This window comes from Anopheles nili, chromosome 3, assembly GCF_943737925.1.
Source record: "Anopheles nili chromosome 3, idAnoNiliSN_F5_01, whole genome shotgun sequence".
Lineage (NCBI taxonomy): Eukaryota > Metazoa > Arthropoda > Insecta > Diptera > Culicidae > Anopheles > Anopheles nili.
The window spans coordinates 44,883,171-44,907,624 of NC_071292.1; the positions used below are offsets into that span (position 1 = coordinate 44,883,171).

Sequence of the window (24,454 nt, forward strand, 5' to 3'; positions counted from 1 at the left end):
AGCACGAGCAGCTCGAGTGAACGTGTCGGGAAGGAAAGTTTCCGATGCACAGCATCTGCTTGGGAAACGAGCCGTGGTAAGTGAAAATTGCAGAAAAAAAAATTTATGCCCCCATGCTCCGTCGACCGAACTGGTCGGGATGCAACGATTAGTCGACCCACGTGTCCGACGTATGCTGGCACACGTTTTGCAAGGTCTTCTCCGGTTTGCTACGTGCGCATGAATGATGAGCAACGGTAGGAGGAGCCCACAGGAGTTTCATACCTTCTCGGTGTCGGAAATGGCAGTGGCACCCTTTCTTGCTCGGCCGTGTGGTCGCACCGTGAACAGTGATCTAGTTCCGATGGTGGCAATTTAATGTGTCGGTCCAGTCGCCCTACAGACCTCGTCCCAAAACCGGTGAGTCTGTGCATGGTGTGACGCATGAGGCGAAGCAGTAGATTGCCGGTGGTTTATGGTATTACTTTGCGAGGGTTATCGCTGCAACACAAGCAGCATGCAAGCTAAGAACCAGCGAGTTTGCTTCGTTCGGTGAAGCGAGCTTTCGTGGGAACCAGCGGGAAAACCCTGGGCAAAAGAGTGCTCTTTAAATCTCGCATTGTACTTCGGTTAGTTGGGAAAGGCTCGAGTAATTTTCAAGTGCAGCGTGAAAGGTTATTGTATTCGAAGTGATAATGTATGGAGGAGTTTTACGGCACGCTTGAACCCATCAACTTTTAATGTGTGTTGCCAATGAGCGATTCTTTGCTTACGAAGCAAAGAAAACATTTTCATTTCCCGCCATCAATGCTTGACTTATTCCCAAAAGGGAGTCTGTCTGTCGATACTAGTACTAGTATGTATAAATGGATTTCAAATACGTATATTCGCGATGAAACGCTTTCAACATTCATGCTACACGTTGTTCAGAATACGAACCGGAGATTCTAGATTTTTTTTCTATCATTACCTTTTACTGCCTCCACACAATAAAAGGTAAAAAAAAGAGCATAACATTTTGACGTAAAGAAGAATGAATATTCATTAGCGGATCTTTTGCTCAAATCTAAGCGCAGCATAATACGTTCGCCTCACAGCATCGGCAATTGCTGTACTTCCTGTGCGAAGCAGCGCAGGGTCAAACGGATCCATGTTTCGGCCAATCAACGGCCACGGTACCATTATTCACCTTAGTAGCCCGGATCCCTATCTCTGTCATCTCTGTCGTTTGAAAAACGTCGTTTCCGTCGCACAGATCGTGGGGCAGAATTTCCGCCGAACCTGGGAGCTCCGTCCTGTACCGTGTCGTGTAATTAATATGTATTTTTGTATCACCCGGCTATGCTCAAGCGGTACACTTAACATGGAATTCATGTAGAATTCATTCGATTTTTGTTTTTTTTTTGTTGCCCAGACTACCAAGCTACCTCACTCTAGGTTTCGTCATTGACCGGAAGCGGTTTGTGTGTCCGTTTGCGGTTTGCGGTTCTCTTTAAGCTTCCGAAATTCGTCCAGTCGATTGATGGCGGGTGAAAGTTTGCTGTTTGCTTATTTATGAAATTTTTGGAGCCTGGTTTATAACCGCTGCCGGGAAACGTAATTAAATTAGCCTTCATCATTGTGCTCTAATGATGCGTAGCGAAATAAAAACAATTAGCTGGCAAGTCATTTACGACGAACTCTTTTATCCACAAAACGGTCAACATAGAATATGAATTTATTATGCATGCATCAAGCAAATGCAAAGGGGGAAAAGTCTATTTTGTATATTTATTCGCAAAACAAGGCACAAAATGGCTCACGTATTTCTGTTCTACAGATCATTAACTAATTAATTGGTTCGCTTCGAGTAACTGGCTCTAATTTCACTTCACCGACAATCGAGATGAACGGAAGTGGCACACGATGCAAAATTTGCTGATGCGAGCGAATAAAACGTAAAAACAAAGGAAGCTCTCACTCAAATTGTCGAGTTGCTGGTTCCCTTGCAACACATCCACTTGCTCAGTGACCGGATGACAATTTAGATGGCGCATTTAGCAGCGCTGTGGATTTGCTTGATGGATTTTCAATTATTTTATCCTCGGATTATGGCGAACGGTGAAGCAGCTGCTATTCAATTACCATGGGAGCGCTGTGAACCGGCCGAGTTTTCACTGAGAACACGTTGTGTTCGTGCTGCAATGCATGCGACGAGGGTCATATCCCCCACAGTGATTAGAGTCGCATATGGGTGTTTCTAGCAGCTATTTATTGCGCGGGATTATTGCGGCGCTTTGCTACGACCAAAGTACGGGTTATGGCTACGACCTTGGATCAGTAAATCAATCCCTTGCCTGATCAACAAGGAATGATTAAGAAACTGGGGAAAGTTGGCAGAGCCAAGAAAATCTAGAGTGGACTAAGTTGGTTTAACTAAGAATACAGCACTTTAATGTGTGGAAATTGTATAATAAAGAATGAGTACTTTTATTACAGTCTAAATATAATCAACAAGAAGAATGTTATTTAATGTTATCGTTGAACTGAGGGCATTATTTAACAGTTTTGTTTTCTGTTGGCAATGAACATATGAAATGTTGCGTAAATAAAGTTTGCCATAATTCCAAAATTGTGAAAGGTAATTTTGAGCTATATACGAATGCTCAGAGTGTATCACAAAAGTAGAATAAGAGATAATTCTTCAGTTTGATTGAAATCCGATTGACAAATATTACTATTAATTATATAGTTCTGAGCTTATGTTAAGCTTAACTGAAAGATCACGATCGGTTCATGTGCAAATGGATATACTGTTCAATAATCCATTTTATGCATTGATTTGGGGAAGTTAGCATCAATTTGTTTACAATATATCTATTAACACGTTATCATTTGATATGATGAACATGGTGAACACTATTAACATGATGAACAGTTTTAAAATGATTGCAAATAAAAACTAGCTTAATATCAAACACTTATCTACCGAATGAACTCAAAATTATGCACAAAATCACGTTGTATCAACTTGTTATCACATGAGCAAATAGCACTTAAATTGTCACCAAAAAAAAATAGAAATATCTTAATTCGAAACGATGGAGTGAAGAAAAAGATACAGCCTTTGTATCGATAAACTAATTTTGTTACGATGTGGAGAGAAAATAGTTCTTACAAATATGATATGCCAAATATAACTAATATCGTTTAAATGATTTGCAAAGTGTTTGCAATAAATCATTACTGTCATTGAAGAAAGTTTCTAATTGTTATAGAATTTAACGCAAAAAATTCAAAATAGCGTAGCAGTTCACGTTGAGATATTACTTTTGCTCAACAATTCATTAAAATATTACGTGTTTCGTAAAAGTAAGGCAATGGCAATGAAATCATGAATAACTTAATTAAATAGCGTTTTAAATTCGATGGGGTAATGAATAAACAATGCCCTTTGTTGAATTTTCACTCAGTAAGTGGCTCTGTAGCGCGTCAAAACTGTTTAACCTCAATTTTCTTGCGAGTTCGAAACGCAGATCAAACCGTATCAATTATTGCTACGAAGCTCGTACAATCGAAGCTATCAGTCCCAGCAATTGCAAATGCATCGAGCATTTGCCGTGAAAACGACGCTCATTATGTAACCATAGCGGACAGTCGCATGGCCAATTGGCGTTAGTGCCACTCTCGCCAACTAGAAAGCGTTTCTTTTCCTTTTCGAAACAGAGCACTGTTTAGTGAATTGAATCAGCTCTGTACTGCTCAACCGAACCGGTTTATCGGGGCTTCGTTTCTGAGCGTACTCGCAGCCCGGCAAGATTCACTCCTTGATGACTTTGTTGGCCCCTTTTTGCCCTTTTGTGAATTCTCACTTATCTTGCAATCGGCCACTTGTGCCGTTGCTCTTACTTTCCTGCGAGGGAAAGGACCGTTTACTTCACTACATTAACCACGCCCGCCGTCGATCATCACCATCACCACCACCACGACAGTCAGCAGCAGTTCCATTGCGGTAGCAACACGGTCTGGTCAGCACCAACACCCAGGATCGAGCGCGAAAACCGCGTCGGCTAAGGAAAGCCTTACCACCCCGTCCTGAGCATAGCGATTTTTTTTCCCGCAAGAAGATTTATTTCTTTTGCGCTGTTCTGTCATTTCGCGATAAATCATATCCACACGGGTGGGTTGTTTGATCTATCGGCAACCCACACACCAACACGCTTCTCTTGCCGTGCTCACCCCGCCTACTGCGTGACTTTTCTTCGTGTAGCACGAACCACCTTTTTCACCATCCCCAAGGGAGAGCGAGGGAGTGTATTTAACTCTAGCGCACAACACGAACAGGTACAATCGGAACAATCGTTTGGAGAATAATTCCGAAGCGTTCTGGCGGGACGCTTTGGCTCCTTTGACTTCCGTTCTCGCGGTCATTCTCGCGGGAGCCTCACCATTCCCGGCACTCTCGCGTGTCCTGGCGGCCATTCTAGTTGGATGTCGCTTTCAAAATCCTGCTTATCTTATCTAGCGGGTTTGTTGTCGTTTGCGATTAAAACGACCACCAACACACGGGCACGCGTGTGGCGGGACTGAGCCTTTGCGTTTTGGCAAACAATGGGAAACTTTCCGCGGAAAATTCGTGCCTTCTTCTCCATCCACCAGCGTTGCATGGCATTGTAGAGACCGCTGGTACTGCCTGCCATCGTCGGCTACTTACGATAACGATTTTGCCACCGAGACACCCACAATAAAAGCAAGTAAGCGAGCCGCCTCGAGAGGCAACTATGGATTGGCGAAACAAAATTTCTCATTTTTTTTTGCGGATATCCGTTCGAGAGTTGAGTTGGGCATGCGGCGATGGTTGATGAAACCGATCCAAGCGAAACTGCCCATTCACACGTACACGCACAAACACACACAAACTCGCGCGCATACACATACACCTACACTAATACCCACATCCACAGCGCGACTCGATCGCGAACACGGTGTAGTAGGCTGGGCGGAAAGTAAAATTATTTGTTCCGTTCACTTTCGTCGCTATTAGTTGGGTGACAAATGTCAGCCATCGTAAAGCGAGCTGATTTGGAGGGTTTTGCAAAATGTGCGCGGCGCATTTTCGCAAAACTCTACTGCTACTGTTAACACACCCATAACGGTTTTGCACCGCGCACTTGGGGCAGTGTTGGAGCTGTTGGAGGTTCTAAACATTTCACTCGACCTTCGGCTGCTTCGCGGCTTGTCACAACAGATTGCACAATTTGGTTGGGGGAATTTTCCTTTAATTATTGGATCGATTGATGGCCAAAGGCGGCCTTTTAAAGGTTGTGAAATAAGACGAACATTGTATCCACTGATCAGACCACGGAATCACATAGGTACACGCCTCTTTTCTTCTCGCGCACGAGGAGGAATTTTTCCATGCGATCTTACGAAACACTTGGATCACTTTGACGATCCCGATGAAGGCGGTACGCGTTCGCAATCGGACGGCATACGCTGATATTGGCATCGGATGATCTGGCATGGATTAGTTTCGAATTCGGTTCGATTTCGGCACTGTTCCACGGCCCTTCCGCACAACCAAGCACACCCGTGCTCTAGTTTATTTTAGCCAACGTGGCACGCCAGCACGTCGAATTTCGCTACGTCAATCGAAAATGGAGGACGCCCGCCAACCCGTGGCTGCCATCAAGCGGTCCGGGGCCGGGTCCGGCCCTGCCAGTTGCCAGCACACCCTGCCAGCCGTAGCTCCAACCGCTTACGTGTATACCGATCGCGTGGAAGCCGTTATCCGTACGCTGACGATTGCAAGCTGGTACTGAGAAGACGCCAGCATTGGGTCACTCGGTGAAGCAACAAGCAACATGTTGAATGATGTGAGTGCCGCTCGGAAAACTGCGCGCGCCATGAGACCCGAGTGCATACGCCCTCTCGCGCGATGGCTTCCAATGAGTGCGCCTGTGGAACGCCTGTGCGTTCGTTCTTTGTTAGGTTAGAGCTCCTGGAGCGCGTTGTTCTGGCGCTCGACCCCAGTGGCGTTGTCAGAGGCGGATGAGTGCCGGCCATGTGACCTGTTGACCGGCCGCTGTTAGCTTCAGGAGCAATCTAGCGGAAGCATTCGACTACATTATCGTATCTGGCCAGCAAACCAGCGAATGAAGTGCCCATCAAGGCACCTCAAAATGTCATGTCAAATAGCCAACTGTCTCGTAGAATGCCACCGCAAGCGATGGTGACGATTTTCTTCGAAATCCTTGATGAAACTGTAAGTGATATGATTTCGTTCGTGAACCGCCCATCATAACAGAGTTTGGCGGTTTCAGCGACACTCAGCGCGCCCAAACCTTGCTGCTCGTTTGGAAAAGCGAGTTGCACGCAAACGCACTCAAAATGGGCGAGAAACGTGGTTAAAAATAAAGGCAATTGCAATGTGGCTGACCGTTAATTTCGGTACCGTCGGGTGCGCTGTCGCTCAGGTGGTTGGCAATGTAAGGATATTTTGAAGAAATTATTATACCCACCATTAGCGTCCGAAATTCATGTTTGAACCGTAATTGCCGCAACCTAATGGTAGTTAATGTGCCGGAAAAATGTCAGATTCGATCATGGTAAGATCCGCTTGTCATATTTTGTAACGGTTGGCATTGTTGTTACAGAGCCAAAGTGAACGCTTCGATGGAGACGCCTGGTAGCTGGTAAAGGTTGGTTCAAGTTTGTCGGTGCCTACTGAGGCTTAATTGTGACGTGTTAAAAGTTTGGCAGAATAAAGATCACTTGGTTTTATTGTGCTTTATTGAAAGAGTAAGAGTGTGAGCGTAGGTATATTTGTGTATTTTTGCGTAGCCAAAAGAGGGTGTGTTCGGAAAGCAAACGCTTTGTGACATGGGCGTGTTGGTCAATTCCACATCAGGATAGCATCTCATAAAGAATACCATGTCTGTCAAGGATATTATGAAAAAAAATATAGGTGAAGAAATCTCTTTTATCTTATGACAGTTATGACTAAAGTAAGTTTAATTAACTTAAGCTTTGAATTAGAAATTCTTTGTATACTTTATAATCGATAAATGAAAGTAGTCTTATTCTACCCGGGTCAAATGGATGTCCAAAAGTGTGAGAAGTGTTTGTTTGACTCAGATTTACGCTTATTCAGTTGAATTATAAATTGTATCAACTATGTTGCCTAATATATCCTGAATAGAGCCATTTATTTAAATTATTATGTTGTATCATTTTCATAAGCTATTATTTAATTTGATATTATAAAGAGTAATATGTTATTGCGACAATTCTAAGTATTAGAATAGATAAAAATGTAATATAATATATAAGTTTAACTGATATTTAATTCAAACGTCCATTAAAAAATTAAAGTATATTTTCATCTATTACTCATTCAGAAGTTCCGCGGGTATTAGAGTGACAGTCATATTGAAGCCACGTTTGATATGTTAAATTAACATTTTGAACCCATAGCAATTGATCGAAGTTTCATCGATCAATGTTAAAAGTATAATATTTTTACTTCGAATGTCACAAACCAAACAGCGCCCACAAAACTCATGTACACTTGTGCGCGCTTCGTGAAATGATTAATATTTGAAGAGATTGGTTTTATTGTTTCCCAGCGTGGAAGCGCCATGCCACAAACCATAATACCAAGAAACAGTTCATCATGGGCATAGAAAATTTCTCGGAACCAGGAGCAAGGCGGGGATGAAAACACAATAGGTAGCAGCTTTCACATTCGCAACCTTCAATGCTCGCGGAATGCCCCTAGGATGGGCTCGGAGGCATCGCATAAATTCACGAACGGAAAGTCTGCTTAAAAAGCGAGCCCCGGCTACCTGTGCCTCGGTTGGAATGCTTGAAACAATGTTTAAATTGGACGCAATTTTGAAGTTCCACCGTTTAAACGGCATTAACAATCGTTATTAAGTGGCTACTTCGGTCACAATGTTGGTGTGTTCGCCGTTTTTGCCATCGCCGCATCGAAACAACGAGCAACCGGAAAAGCGAGTAAGCGTCCTTCAGCGGAACCAAACAGCAACTAGGCGCTTGTTTTCGTCTCGACAGGGCGCTGGCGAATGCAACAATTTGCCATGGCGAAAAGCGTTGAACGAAACCACCCGAAGCCGTTGGGTTGCGCGGCGGACAACTGCTCCAGCTATAGCACCACCCAAACACACCCAGTTCACGATGGGTCGGTGTGAGTGGCTTCTCACGTGACTGACTTTTCACCGAGTGCCACCGGTTTCCTCGCTGCCTCAGCACGCCGGTGAAAATCCTTGCCAGCGCGATTCGCTGGAAGTTCTCGTGAGTGACTGCCGGTTCGACACGAGCCGGTTTGGGAAACCCGAGATGCTGTGGCCTGCTGACCGGCGGTGAGTGCCGCGTTTTGATTACATAAACTGAGCGCTCCCGACCCGAAACGCCCCGGAGAGATTTTGTGCGCGGGTGGGCTCAATGCCGGGAAAGGATCGCTTCGGTTTTCGGTGCCCGAGCTGGGCCGGGTCCGGACTGGTGCCGCCGTGAGCTGCCGCCTTGCCGATGAGCTTGACACGTGGGTCAATCAGTTGAAAATCAGTGCATTTTACAGTGTTGGAAACGCCTCACGATTGCCCCAGTGATGGGGCCTTTTATTGTTTTAATTCTCCCAGGATACCCATTCGCACCTCATCGTGGTGGTTTGAAGACAGTTTCGAGTGAAAATACCGACCCATGGCTTCGTCCCGGGCTGGTGGATTTGATTCTCGGTATGGGTCCCGATTTCCATAGCGCTTTTCCAACTGATTTTGCGATGAGACGAGCCCAATGAGACTTTGGTCGTTCGAATGTTTATCGAAAAGATTCTGTAATCGAGACCTGCGGTAAGGCATTATGTAAATTTGATTCGACCCCGATGATTAATGGTCCCACGGCACTTGTGGCTGTCGGTGTTTTGTGCTGCCAGGATTGAGCAGCATTAGCCCGATATTGAGCAGTAATTAGGCTCTTGCAAGGCTCCCTCTCAAGGGGTTGAATCCGAGTGGACGACACAAATGGGCGGATACAGAGCGAGAGGAAAACAGAGACAAAGATAGAGAGAGAGAGAGAGAGAGGAAAATCGCCCTCTTTTCCCAGTCGAGCGCTTATTGCGCTTAAAGCGTTCCGCTGGAATGGATGGGGTTGATTTAACTTCTGAATAGAAACGTCCAAAATGCCATGTTACGGTAATCTTCAGTGAAGATTTTCGACTCGAAATTCTTTCCACACGAGTTCCGTTTCGCCCCAAAACGATCGTCCGTTGCTGCGCTCCGGCCGTAAGCCCGCCCGGGGTTCGGGCCAACAAAACATTACAATGCCCACGTGGTGCGAGAAATGCGCGCGCGTTTGCAGAGCCACCCGTTTTGGTCCCGTGTCGAAAAAGCCGACCAGGGAGCAGGGAGGAATTTCGGAACGACCCTACAAAAGTCACGATTTCCTCTGGTGTCCCGATCCAGGATGGGGTTTTCTTTGTGCTGTGGCACTTCCAGCGCAGCTTTCCGCTTCATTTCCGCACGCCGCACGTGAGTGAGGTGGTTCGTTGTTAGATAACTTCGAATCCGTCGGCAAGGGTAGAGTGTAATGCGCCATGCGGTGAGGCATTTCGTTTTGCTCGTATTGAAAATTCACCTGGTCGGCGTTCGAAAGTTGTACTCGAGAGCGGCTGGCGAGGGATTGGGAGCGATCTGGTCGGGATGCAACACATTCGATCCAGAAAAGGTAGGAAGCATCGCAACACTTATCATGGGTTATCCGGTAGGGTATCGGTGGCCGATGACCGAAGTTCTTGGCAGGGTCGTATGTGCTTCGAATTCAGTATTTCACTATCATGCTCATCAACAGCATAGTAGCATAGTAGTGAAAACCCTTTTTTTCGCTGTTTGTAGATAGTGCTTGCTTTAACATGTTTTAAGCACTTTACACATGGTAATATAATGTTGAATCTCCTCTCATATAGTTTAATAATTTAATTGATAGTATCATAGATTGATGAGATAAAATGTTAGCTGTTGGGTGTATTTTTTTAGCTATATAAACAAATTGAAAAATCGTTGAAATCTTGTCACTGCAAAATATTCGATTTAGCAAAGATCTCACTCTGTAGGTGAAACAAAACCACGCTAACTTTTCTCAAATGACGGTAGAGGTGACCGCAATCTTAGCAACACACTAGTGCTCCTCGTCATAACACTAGCATGAGTACATCAGACTCTGCTCCAGTGAGTTCTTTACAACTCCAAAGACAACCTCAAAACACGCAGCCGCCCTGGGCAAGGAGATCGGGAAGGATTATCTCTTCGAAAGACACTGCGAGCGAATAAAGAGAATTAAATTCATTAAACTGTACTTTTATCTTCATTAGGATATCCCAACAAATATGGCTCGGCTTTTCGCTGCAGCCGGAGTTACTTAGCTTCCTGACGTGCTGGTCGGGTCACCGGGCGTGGCACTACATCCTATCAACCTAGGAGCTCAGGATTGGAGTTGACCGGTCGACATTCATTTCTTGCTTGAACGGCATCATCTGGCACCAGTTACCAATTTCGAGCGAAAACTAAAGAGCGACTTTGCGCGGTGGTAAACTGAAAAGTTAGTTTTGTGCTAAATTAAATTTATCAACTACTTTCCAGTGCTTGTCTGTTTGGGGTTTCCTTTGCATTTAAGCTTGGGCCTTTTTTTAGAGCAAGACGTTGCTCCAAATTTTGAGAAGATTGCGGGTTAAGGTGTGTTTTTCGGGCAGCTGGATTGCTTAAAAGTTGAACAGTCTGCCAACGCTTGTAAGTCGAAGGTTTTTGAAGGTCATTCAGAATGTATTTCAAAAGAAATTTTGGTGCCTTTTTTGTTTAACGAAATGGTTTGTTATTTTTAAAACATATTTACAGTATGTAGTCAGAACTATCTATATTTGTAGATTCTTTCACCAATAACATAAAAGAGATCTACATATTCAACTGCGCAGCACTTTTATTTGTTACATAGTGCTACTCATGCTAGCAACGCAAAACAAAAAAACAAAAACACTGAAAAATTGTTCAGAATACTGCGTTGGGCTACAAATTACCCGGCGAGCGGTTTATTTTGTAGGCAAAAAACGAAACTATTCAGGAACCGTTTTGCACTTTGTAGTGTTAATATCCCGACATTAGCTAGAGACCCTCGTAGCAGGTACGTGTGGTGTATTCCGTTCCGTAGTTTGTACCGAAGCCCTAGGCGGATGTCCGATGATCGTGGGTCTCATCATGTATGCAGCACCGATCACAATAACATCGGTGTTGTTTGCATGATGCCTCATCAGCATGCATGAATGTGTCCTCTACCTCGATTTCCGTTGCCGCTGCCGCATGACCGCTGCGGTTCGGATAATGCAAATGTGTCAACCTGTTAGACCTTCGAAGCTCCCGAACCACCGATCACGCATCCCACAGGCTGATGGCGGAAGGTTTGTTGCCAATTGAGCATTGCTTCCTTGCTACGGAAAACTGTCAGCGAGAAGCGAAGACAGCCGCGAGGGTTCCGTGGCTGATGTACGCTGTCTGCAACGGAACGTTGTGGCTCTTAACGCAGAACCTGCTGTCATCGCGACGCAAATGGGAAGAATGCTTAATAGGGATTTTTCTTATTCGCTGTCGACGACGACGACGACGACGACGAGGAAACTATGCCCTAGGACGTGCTGTTGCATTGGCATGGCACAAACGTTCTGGGCAGCTGCCTCCGGCTTGAGGTTTGGTTTTTGATGCCGACTGTGGGTTGCGTATCGGTTCGATGACTGATGACTTTCAAGTTTCTTTTTGTGCTCGAAAAGCTATTACGACGGTAGGCTGGTTGAGGTTCTTGGAAAATGTATTTTTAGCATTGGGTATAAAATATAGCAATGCCCAAGTCGTAAATAAAGATAACGTTATCCGAACGTCACGTTGTAGAAGTTAAGCCATTTTTGTGACACTTTTGTAATTGTAAAAAGCTTTTGGTATACATTAGACATAAAACAGAACTTCTTATGTATGATAAAAATCCAGAAATGTCATCATTGAGCTCAATAATTAATTGACTCATATCGTAATTGTATCCATTAAAAATCGCAAACCATTATATGTGATGGAATTTTTCACCTGTCTGAGTGGTTTTATTGAAAAAAAAACATAGATAAAACCTATCGATTTTTGTTTACTTCGATTGCACCATAAAAATGGTCAATTTAGTTTATCTAGATTCCACAAATGTATTTTAAGGGCCGTATGTTTGAATATTAAAACGCTGCCACAGGTTAGAAAGTAATCAATATCTCCAATCACCATAGCTTCTCTACGACAGTGTAGTTCGCCATTTTCCTATCTCAAGGTCCATTTTAGATCAAATAGAACTTATGCTTGCTGTGAATGAATGTGTAATCAAAACGAATGGAAGCGCAACCCCAAGGATTTCTATACTCTAGTGTTTCGAGCAATTAATTGATATATTTTTAGCCGTTCTCGTTCGATTTTCTACCTGATACGCTCTTGGGAAAACATGGTGCCCCAGCGAATGTAGCTCAGGTGTTGGCTTGTCTGATGATAACGCCCTTTCATGTCTGGCTTTCAGATTTGGCTTGAACCTTTTTCGAAACAGAAATATCCAAGCCGACACGTGGCTCTTCCTGCTAGTCGGTGATTACGACCAGCTAAACTAGCGTGAAGCTTTCCGGAACAAGGCATTTGGCAGAGGTTGCGGTATCTTGACTTTTACAGCTCGTGTGAGGAAGCGTGTGCGGTCAAGCAGGTGCAACTTGTTGCTTCGTTATGTTTTAATCAACGCAAAACTTGAGGAGCTTGAGTTTACATGCTAGTAAGGTTCAATGTACACCCAGAGGGTCGGTCATGTGAACAAAAATGTTTGATGTTCGTAGATGTTGGCAAGACCACTCCAGGTGAAAGTCATGGAAGTCAAAACTCATAGCGTTTCGCATGAGTAGAGTTGTGTTTGATATCTAACCTATCCAAACTTATTATTCCGATTTGAAAGTGAAAGTTGACTATGATAGCCAAGACACTATGATATATAAGAAATACAATTCGGTTTCTAAGAACGGGCTGTAGCATTTCGTTATTGAGAACTTAAGGAATTTATAATCGTTACAGTAAATATGCGGTAAAATTTGTTTTTACAAAACATAATACACACACTTTTTTTTCAATAGAGAGCATTTACTAGCATGTATCAATATTCACAGCAAAAATTCATAAAAACTTACATATGCTTGGTAAAATGGTAGCCATCGCTGTTGGAAAAGTGGTTCACTTACCTGTATGAGGAGATGAAAAAATTGGTTAAAAATCTCAAAATGCAATTAAAAACGGATAAAACGGTTCAACGGGAAGTGGTGACGGTTTCGATCAGAATTAAATTACACGTTGTTCCCTTCCTTAGGCCGATGAATTCATCCGCCAGATGGTGCTTAGTACCGTCGTCAGTTTTCCCTCGTTCGGAATTCGGTAGAAATTGTTTGCGGACCCATCTGAAGGACACCCAAGAGGTCCATAATAATCATGGTCTTTCTCTTGTACTCCATCATGTTGTTGGTGTTCTCTTTCTCTCACCTTTTCTCTCTCTCTCTCTCTCATCTCGTTTCTCTCGCATTGTTTCGCCAGACACGCGCATATTCATAGGAACGTGAAAGCAGATCTTATGATGCGTTCGCTCCGTTACACAATAATAACATTATTAGGTTTATTAGGTTTTACCGTTTTTGCAGGAGTTGGAGTTTCTCCAGTAGGGAGAGTGTTGTGATTGATGCGATACCACTGTTGATCTAACCCCAGTAAAGCAGCAAATTCGATTGGAGTATTAAAGCTAAATTGATGAAATTGATCAACGAAGTGAACCTCTTCACCGGCATCGGCTTAAAAACCTTAATAATGATGCTCGAAAGATATTTGAATGCTATTTCATAGTCTTTTAAATGTATTGACAGTCAATATATTGGTATGCCAACAAGTGAAAACAGTTCGCGTATACCATAGGTGCAATATCACACCACAGTAACAATCTATTGTTTTCAGTTAAGGCTGATTAAACAATAAAAGGAAAGATCACTCTGTAAAGAATACTACCTTTACGGAGTAAAATGTTTTCAAAACGATGTTATATGAGCAGCATTTGTAAACCTATGATAAAGGCTCGAATTTTTCCTTGAAAGGATGTTGTGACGAATGTACGTTAGATGGCCTTTCTGTATTTGCTGCTAGTTACCAGCTTTCTTGTGTAATGTTGTGCGTTTAAGGACCTTGGAGAATTTTGCATTCTTTCTTCCTCAGGTATGCAAAAATTCTCGCTGCTTCTTGGATGAGAGCAAGGCAGACATTTTTCAAGAAATTTTGACTCCTTGCTCCGTTCTCAGGTATTTGGGTTGGGTAGTTCTGATTTTTTGGAATATTTGTATTCTGCTCTTTACATTTTTTGAGAACATACGCTGTTCAATTTGTGGTTTAAGGTTTCGTTGGAAATCGAGTCCGCAATTGAAAAAATTGTGGTTATTGTTTTCACAATGAGAATTGAATCACTTATAATAACAGCTTGTCGTATTCCACTACCATGAAGCTTTCTATTATATTGTTGTTTTTTTTTTAAATCAAAAACATGTAGAAATTCAGCAATTTTATATTTTATATCGGTATGCCAAACCTAGTAGCAGCGTTTAAAGATAGTTGCCAATAAATAATTTTGAACCAATTGAAGAAAAGTACGAGATTTTAATACTTCCTAATGATTCCATATTTTTATTCACATCCTGAGTTGAATATTTATATGAGTTTATTGATTACAATAGAGCGAATTGTTGACAACGTGACGGTTTATTTTATTTCTTTTATTGCGGACGTAAGTTCTATTGTGAGAGTGACAGTTTAGAAACAAAGAAATAATAATAATATACTCATATCATGGGGTTATTGTTTTCTAGATTTCTAGGAAGGTTTTCTAGATTCATAGTTACAGCACGATTTTTAGTTGAAATGAGAAAGAATGTAAAGTTGTAGTGTGTTTTTTCATATAATCTGTTCTATTAAATAACTGAAGATTTTGTATTAAATGTGAGCCTTTTGACTATAAATTCAAAAGAAGTTGGTCATTTTGGCACTAAGAAAGTGAAGTGGCTCTAAGCAACAAGTTTCTGTTTGGTCGTTTGCTTCAAATGGTAGCACTTTACTCGTACTTTTAGTAACGATCTGCCACTCGAACTCTTTCGATGCGTGGCTTTCTTTCTCGCTGATTCTCACTGGCATTTTCTTTAGCTAAGCCTCGCGGCTGCCGACTACCATCAGCGGCGGTAATGGTAAAAAATCTAAGCTCTAACAGGTGGTCGATCAAGTAACAAAATGTAGGGCTGCAGCTGTTGCTGGCCCAGCCATCGTGGGAGAGTACTTTTTTCTTCGTTAGTCGCTAAACTGTTCCGCGTTGAAATCCTCGAGAGAATCTACGGAGGGTCCGGGAAAAAGACCGCTGGAAATCACAACCGACAACGGTTGGGTTTGTTGCCACCAAGGGGTTTCCAAGGTATAGAGTGGTTTTGATGGCCATTGGTGTCAGACGTGCCGGCAGGCAGTCCAATATGGTTGTGCGACCCTGCTTGGTATTGTTTTCTCTTTGCTCTCAGCATCTTTCCTGCTGAACCTTGCGCATAATATTCAATCTAGCCTCTACTTATTTTATAGAGCACAAGAAAACCCCGGATAAACCGGGTGGGCGTAAGGCGGCTCCTGCAGAGAAGCTAATGCTATTTTCAGTGTGTTTGGGATTTCTTTGAGCAATACACGTACACACATGAGATGCATGAAGAGGCACCTTCCAAGTCAAGCACGATTGAATAGCACACTGTTGCTTGCGAATAAATTTCACGCTTTCGAGTCGAAGCACTTGCGAAAGTTGTGCACCGGAAATCGTGGTAATAAAGTGGCTTTCCGATCAAAATGAAGCCACCTCAAACCGTGGAGCCGTTTGTGACGTTGTTTACCATTTGTTCGACTATTTGCTTACTTCGAAGCTGCAGGTTTTGACCAAGTAGTTTCGGTGAATTTCATAGCGGTTTGCAGCATTTCTCTTCATTTTGCGCCTTTCCATGATGGCATGTCCAGTTTGTCAGCCGTTTGGATGGATGTGTGCGCGCTAAGTGGGTGGAAGGCTGTTTCCCTGGTGTTATGCTGGTGGGCGAATAAAACCTAATATGATTGCGCTCGCACAAAAAGCATGTGTGTCTCGCCTAATGAAGATAGATCTGGGATGACGGCCCAGCTTCGGTCGGGATGTGGTCAACAAAGCTCGCCCGACTCCTTGTACGCGCTTCGGGGTGGCATTTTCCGCCGAAGGCGGTTCTGCTCCTCGGGAAGGACATTATGGTGAGCCACTGTCCTGTGGTGCGTAAGCACTAGGGAGATTTCAGCGCCGACACGGCGAACAAAGTGCCATTAAATTGCTTTTATTTGCTTGCGTTTACATCCGATGAATAAATGCTCGAAAGATGAAAGCATTGGCCACCGGGACGAGCTGACCGCCACCCCCAAGATGGATGGATGGCTGAAAATCCGAATGAAGGGTCATTCCCAGTCCTGCCAAATAAAGTGACGAACGTTGACGTGGTGTCACTTGCTTGCTACCGTAACGGCGCGGGCGTGTGTGTTTGGCTTTACTGTATTCCAGTGCCCCTTTTAGTCGCATAGTGCTTTCATGGCTCAGGTTTTCTAAGTATAAGGAGGCGATGAGACGACTGGCTTCGACAGGAAATTGGGAAAAGTGGTTTCTCGGATGTACGGTGGCAGCACTGCGAGCATGTAACCAGCGGCTTTTTTGTGTTATTAATATTTACTTTCACCATTTGCCTCCCGGGGATAGCATTGGAAGATTAAACGGTTGTGAAATTTGGGCCCTGTTCCTCTCTTTCGATCATTGTGTCTGTAGCATATTGCTGACGATCGTATTTCATTTTGAGACGGTATTTAAAATTACCTCCATAAACGATCAGAAACAGAGCAGGACGTGAATATTCTCCTGCTATGACAGTTTACGCAAAAAAAAAGCTGTTTAGAAAGACACGCTTACGCTCCGTTAGCTGTTAAATGGCTTTATGTTTGGCATGTGACATATTTACGATTGAGAGGTAGAAAAATAAGAGGAAAAGACTGGTTTTTGCCTTTGAAAAAATTGAAAAATGTTCTATTTGCGATTTGGATGATTGAAGGTGCAAACATGACTTGTTGTATTGGTTTTATTCAAAAGCAGACACGCTTCATCTCAGAAAATAAACTAGTTGATAGAAGTAATGAATACCTACAATCGAAGAATTGGAATAGTATGGAAATGATTTGAATGTAAAATTATTGTAGCCAATTTTTATACTAGAGAATTTCAATTCATATAAATAAACATCGAATTGTGCAAAGTTTTCGATCATTTTCGGGATATGATATAATGATTGCTTTCGGAGACATTGGGAAGTTATTTGGAATCATTGCTACTAGAGCCATGAAATTGAGAAAGTCGGTAGTACAAAATTATTTTTCATTCGTTCTTTCTTTAGTTTCATCATTTGTAAAATAAACATTGAGGGAATTTTTGCAAGAGGATTTCAACTATTCGTAGAATTAAAATGAAAGTCGTTCTTCACGAGGTACAAAATATCGGGCGCCTCCATTACATGACTTCAGATGAACCACAATTCCAAGTAGTGGTGAGGATAATAGTTGTAGAAAATTATTATTTGGCGTTTCTTTAATTTTCTCATTACTGAAATGAACATTTAATGCTTTGCTACAGGTGTTTTTTCACTATCAATGGTTTAACATCAATATCGGTTATTATTTAGTATAAAAGACTGGGCGTCTCCATTACTTGTGAGATAATGGTTTTGATAATACTACTACGAGGAGTAGGGGTGAGAATTAGATGTGTAAATCTATTTTTAAGCTATTCTTTATATATTGTTTCGATTAAATTGATAATTTGCTACAGGTGGTTTTCTATGTATGGATTGACATAAAAGTCGGTCATTGCGAAGTACAAAATACCGGGCGTCTCCATTACATGACGATAGATAATCTGACACCTCCATCAACGATGAAGGTTTTGATAAAACTAACGCCCCTTATCGTGAACCGTAATTATTCTGCTTAACATATTAATTCCATCTCTAAACAAGAGAGAACCGCTCCCAACTTCTCGTAACGAGTCCAATATGCTAAGTATTGTGCTCCACAATCTCATGTGTGATCTAAAATAATTGTGTTTCAAAAATGAGAATCAGAGCGTGTAGAACAACTTCTCTCTATTTTATATTGTGTAACTTCCCCTCCGAGTTTTCTTCCTTCGAGATGGCGATAGAACGGCTAGAGAACAAATTGGAGCGAGCAATACTATGGCTTCAAGCGTGAAAGTGTGAAAGAGCGACAGACAAGAGACAGTGAGAGAAAAAGACACTGAGATGGAGATGTTGCTACGCATGCGCAAGGCTGCTCGCTCATCTGCTGTCTCTCTTTATTCCCTTAATAGATAATAAACCGCCTCTCGAAGCTTGAAGCTGTGCTTTTTCTTTGAAGAAAAACTGTCACAACGATCAGTCGGAGTTTAGTCGCACTGCAAGGTGCGTGGGCTTGCCAGAGCGTGCAAGAAAGCCAGGCTAACGGAACACTTCCCGCGCTGCAAATTCGGAGAGTCGAAAGCCGCCTGGAAAACCACCTCCCCGTCGCTTGAAACTCGACCCAATACTTACCCATGTCGTCGATGATGGGCGCCATCCGCAGTGTGATTCCAACTAATAGTAGGCACATAATCAGCAATAGGCATGCGGTCGCTATGATTGTCCATCGGGCACGTTGCGGCAGGTCGTCCGGGTCTATCACCTGCGCGGGGAAAATGATCCCAGTAGAACAGAGAAAAAAAACGAAACAAACGACAACAACAAAAAAACATGCTGATGTAAGTAATCGCAATCACCCTCGGCGGAAGATGCTGAGAAAAGCACGTTTCACGCGTTGTCGTGCCGTGACGGTGACACGGGTGATGATGGGCCATTAGGTGGTCCGGTTCGGTCCAGCCACGGAAGCGTTTTGCGGGAAAGGTGCGAATTCCGCTTCCGCACGTGCACGTGAAACCGAAAGCAGATGGTCGCCCTTTCGAACGGAAAAGCCCTGCTAAGCCCCGGCAAATGGCGGTGGAAACGATGGTAGACGGTGGCTTACCTTCACGCTTTGGTCGTCCAGATCGTGTACGAGGATCTTGCGCTTCTTGTGTCTTTTCTTCTTGCAGTTCCGATGGTGATGGTGATGATGTCTGCTTCCGGGATTTACAGCACAGCCGATGGGATGGTGCGCACCGTCGGCCCCAAAGGCGTTGAAAGAAAAGAACGAACCATGAGATAAAAGTTAATTGATTTTGCTTGTTGCTTTTCTCCTCGAAGGGCGCAACCGAGGCACCGGAGCGATATGCTTATGCCATTTTTATTAGCCCACCGTGCGATCAGGCGTGCTGGTTGAGTCGCCTTTGGGACGAGCTGCTGGCTCGTCGGATTTAAGGCAAAGGGTTTTGTTGCTCTTGGCCGGCTTGCGGCACGCTGCATTCAAAATCTAACGTCACCACAGGGTGCTGCTTCACGTTCGACCCTTTGGGGAGTCCTTGTTTGCTAACGCGACCAGCGGCGGTCTCTCGAGTGAAGTGCTTGCCTGTGGCGCTTGGCCACCAACCTCGGCCATCTTCTTTCTTTTCATCTCATATCGATCATTACTGTTTTATCCCCGTGCGAGTGGGTATGTTTGTGTGCGCGTTCGTGCACATCTCGCCTGTTTCTGTTCCGGTCACCGGGCGTGCGTTGGGCGTTCTCGGGAGCGTCCAAGAACCGGTCAACGGTTTCGCAACGGCGACCGGGGAAACCGTCGCGAGAAGGCACTTTATGATGCTCGTTATCTCGAGCCAATGCTTACCTGTGTTTATGCTTCCTTCTCTGTTCAGGCACTATTGAATCCAGCTCCCCGTGACGGTCGGATTCAATTTGCAGTGAAACATCGTACATGAAGTCTTCGTCGTAGGGGAATTGACTACTTTGCCCCCCCCCCCGGGTGGCAGGTGAAACGGCATCGGTGAGTCGGTGGGCAGGTGCACATACATACACACACACACAGACAGGCAGGCAGGCAGGCAGGTTCACGGATGGGCATGCGAGGAACGTCGGGAGAAACAGACGAGAACGAGGTGGAACGTGAGAGAAAACCGGGCAATGCAAGGAAGCTGCTAGCGAGGAGAGATAGGGTGAGCGTGAGAGAGAGAGAGAGAGATCTTGCGTCGGTGGGTGGAAAAATACGCCACGAAAACCACGAAGACCGGTGCGCTACGAACATCCTAGCCGGCCTTCGTTAGGGTTCACGCCACATCATAACAATATCTCATGCGTATGGGTCCACTTATGCGCGCACGTATACACTTCTACGATGGAAATGTGCCGTTGATGCATGCTCGCAACAATGAAGCGAGAGTGAGTGAGTCACTTTTAGTACTTATTGCTTCTCATAAGTGCCTGGAAGGTCACCCTTATGGAGAGCATAAGGGTGGATGGATTATGAAATTCCTATTACCTAGCGATATGCCCAAAAAACAGCTGTTCGTTTCGGGCAGAAGGCGAATCTTGGCGATGGATTTAGGCTGCGTATTTCGAACGTGTGCCGTGTAACGGAAAAACTCTCATTGAAATTAGTGCTAAAGTACATGGGTCTGAAGCTCTTTCAGTCCGATGACTCCCTTACAAGTATTATAATATATAGCTCCTGAGTTTATGGACTTTGATTTGAATAGATTTTCAAGTTTGATAATTCTAACAATTTATCCTTTAATCATTTATTTTAAAGTTCAATGACAAGAGTTTAATGAAGAGCAAATCTGTTAATTATCTGTTTGTTTAAAAATGAACTAAAGATGATATAGGATTTAAAAAGGATCAATAATTGAATTCGTGTACTGTTCTGGATTGAAAGTGTGTTTCTTTTATACTGCTCCCTTGCTGGTTGTACAGGTTGATAAAAGCTGATAATGCATTTTCAAAACTATGAAACGTTTCCAAATCTAGAAACCATAATCAAATATGAATGTAACTAATAGCACTGCCGCCAAATGTATGATTCGAAGCAACAACTGTGCTTTAGCTGCTCTGAAGTAATCTAGCAAGGTGAGCTATACTTTTAAAAATAATATATTGTAAAAATTACACCGAACTATAAAACACTCAACTAAAATAAAAAACTAAAAGCTCGACGTCTCATGAAATGATCAAAAATGTGCTGTTCGGCATGTAAAACATTTGAGCGCAATAACCTGCTCGAGAAGCATTACCAAACGATAAACCAAATCGTTTCGACGGAAAATTCTACCTTCTTGAGACCACCAACTTAAGCAAACCACTGACATCAAGTACCGACGCATCTAGTTTCACGAAACAAGATACAGATGGGCGTGATGGGGCGTACTTCTGTCCACGAACGATTGCATGCACCAACCAAGAAGTGCATGAGTGCTTGTGTTTCCTGTGTTTTTTTGTTTGTTAGGTACACGACTTCTGCACGATTGGCGATTTGGCGGACGTCTCGAAGGGTATCGCGCCCAACTGTGTACTTACAGCGGTTGATTCGGAGGACGGCTGAGGATGCAATGCTGGAGGCCACTGCCACCGACGGCACCACTCCCTCCAGTGCCGGCTCCACTGCTCGTCGACGGGAACACGATGACCGGATCCGAGCATCGTTTCAGATATTCTAGAACAGGAGGATGAGTAGAAAAGTTACTTTGAGAACATCGACCGTTCCAGTGACATCGATCTTGCGGTGGTGGATGCGAAACAACGAGCACAACATGAGCGAGTGCGTCTACTAGCGTGCTGCAGTACGAAGGAATCTAAACGGGACGTGTCAATTCAGCCTAGGGTGACGTGATTGATCGAGGGAACCTCGTTAGGGTGTCGAGGTGTTGGACACTAAACACGTTACTGTCATTCGATACACACACATACACACACACACACACTTTACCGTCATACTTACTGTACTTCCGCTTGTTGAGCTTTTCCTCGTCACTCTCGTTGATGTCGTAGCCCATCACGTACGAGGAGTAATCGTCACCGCAACCGAACGCGCTGCCCTTACGATGAGTGTGATGCTCCTTGGCACTCGAGCGCCTCGACCCGGTGTTACTGGACCGATAGTGGAGCTCCACGTCGCAGCTTGACTGGCGCAGGAAGTTGCGTTGTTTCCGCACGGTCGGTTGAGTAGCACCGACTAGCGGTTGCGTGCTGGATGCCACGTTAGCCACTGCACGCGGTTCTTCACCGAATGTCGGAACTACGGTACTGCTGCTAGCTCTTCGCGATGCGACAGGTGAGTGCAGTGAGCTTGGTACCGGAAACGCATCACCCCGGCAGGAGGAGGAATCAAGGGCGATCGAAGGTGACGACGGTCGGTGCGGTTGGTGGCGACCGTTGTGTGGGTGGTGATGGTGGTGGTGCTGCTGTAACTTGACCAGATCACTAACCGGCGGCGAATGTCGTGCGGAAGATGCTATCACAGGTAGATTGGATGCCGTCAGCTGATTAAAGCTTTCGATGAGTCCCAGCGGAGGCGGCGAGGGCGCACTGGCGGGTTGCGGTAATTTGTTTCTCTTACTAGCGCTACTACTACTGCTATTATCGCCTAGAACTAGGGTCGACTTTTTGCCGCCACTAGCCGCCTGACTGGCCGGCTTGTCCTTCACTATCACAGTGGAGTTATGCTGCTGCTGTTGTTGATCCCGATCGGACCGGCTGAGATCTACCACGAACGAGGTATCACAGTCGATAGCGCTCGCGTTGGCCGACGAGGGCGCCGCCTGCTGGTAGGTAGCCGTACTAAACGTCAGGTGACGTCCCTCGGCGGCTGGTTTCTGACGTGGCAGTACCGGGCTATTCTGAGCGCTGATCGACTTCGCTTCAAGCATTCGCAAACGATTGGCGACTGCGTGACCTGCGGATAAATACGACCCAATGGCGAACCGGGATCGTTGCGCGTTCTTAATAATTGAAATAGGCTCCGAAGCGATGCTGCGTCGCATGTCCGACACATCACTGACGCCGTCCAACTCGATGGACACATTTGTGGCAGTGTCTTCGAGATCATAGTGGCCACTCAGCACGTCCGATTCCGGTTCGATTTCGATCGAAACTGGCTCTAGCAGTGATGTCTTTCGAGGTTTACCAATGGAAGTTCGGCTGCGATGTTCCACCGATTCCGGGCTCTTCGTTGAAGCCGACTCCACGATGGATGACCTGGAGACTGCAGATGTTCGGGAGACCGTAGCAGGTTCGCACGTCGCATGCAACGTGTCGGCGTCATCAGACACGTGAGGGTCTGCGTTCACGTGTGATGTCACAACCACATTACCTTCGGCATCCACGAGTGAGGAAAGATCTCCGATCTCGACGATGACTTCATCAGCACCATCACTGACGGTAGAATGCTCAGCCGTAGGGTTTGCTTCCGACCGTGTGCGCCCATAACCGTAGCAACCATTCGCGCCAGAACCTTCCGATAGCTGCAGTTCACCTCCGCTGGTTGTTCCATTGGGCCGCAGTTGGTAAGGTGGCTCATCGACTGCGGCACCATCTGTACTGCTGTTGCTGGCGGACACCTCCCGGTGACAACACCCACTAGCTGTGCCACCTGACGAAACCTTCCGACCGAAAAGGATTCGCCGCAGGAGGCGCGACTTCTTGTGGCGCTTTTTGAGTTCGCACTCGCGCTTGATGGCCAGTATCTTGTTCTCGACGAGCGTCGAAAAGACGGCTTCGAACTGGATGGCCCGGCTCAGGTCCTCCAGCGTACCGTTGGTACTGACGCCTTTGTCCACCTTCATCCTGGCAGGACCCACTACCTCGTCGGGTCACAAGCTTTCGACCAACCGTGCCAGATTTGTGGCTAGGGAGAAGAAACGCTGTCGCGATGTAGGGACACTGAATCGTAGCGAGGAATATGATCCCGTCTACGAAAACACTCCGGTTGGTTACCTGCGCTGCTGTCGTGTTTCGTTTGTCGATGCCAACGGGCTTAGTCGCCACATTTACTGCTTCTCACGTGTGTATCCGTTTCATATATGGGCGCTTCATTGCATTCGATCCGTGAAGCGAGTTATGTGTTCGGGCTTATGAAACCTATTTTATTCGGTGCATTAATACCCAATCTTGAGGCTGGTATCAATGTGCTTCTTACATCAGGCACCTGACGGGTTGCACTGATTGGATCGAAGTTGCTGTTTACCAATGTCTGCAGAAATTGGCACTCTCATAATGGCAGCAAAAGGCATTCTGCAATAAGACGAAAAACAAAACTTATGTCAATTGTTGGTGCTGTGATATACGAATATAAAGATTTATTATTGGTTGGGATAAGACTAATTCTGGAAGATAATATTTTACCAATAATGCAGCGTTGTGTTTTTT

At 44.7% G+C, this 24,454-nt stretch overlaps 1 protein-coding gene across 1 annotated transcript in view; it reads right to left on the reverse strand.

Moving 5' to 3' along the window:
• LOC128723262 (uncharacterized) overlaps window positions 1-23,871 on the reverse strand; it is a 52,736-nt gene extending 28,865 nt beyond the window's left edge. The window contains exons 1-5 of the mRNA XM_053816982.1: window positions 22,029-23,871; window positions 21,608-21,743; window positions 19,926-20,039; window positions 19,188-19,281; window positions 18,719-18,848 (exon numbers count right to left, since the gene is read on the reverse strand). Coding sequence (XP_053672957.1) covers window positions 18,719-18,848; window positions 19,188-19,281; window positions 19,926-20,039; window positions 21,608-21,743; window positions 22,029-23,871 — 2,317 coding nt within the window. The remainder of the gene's footprint in view (window positions 1-18,718; window positions 18,849-19,187; window positions 19,282-19,925; window positions 20,040-21,607; window positions 21,744-22,028) is intronic.
• Window positions 23,872-24,454: the final 583 nt, after the last annotated feature.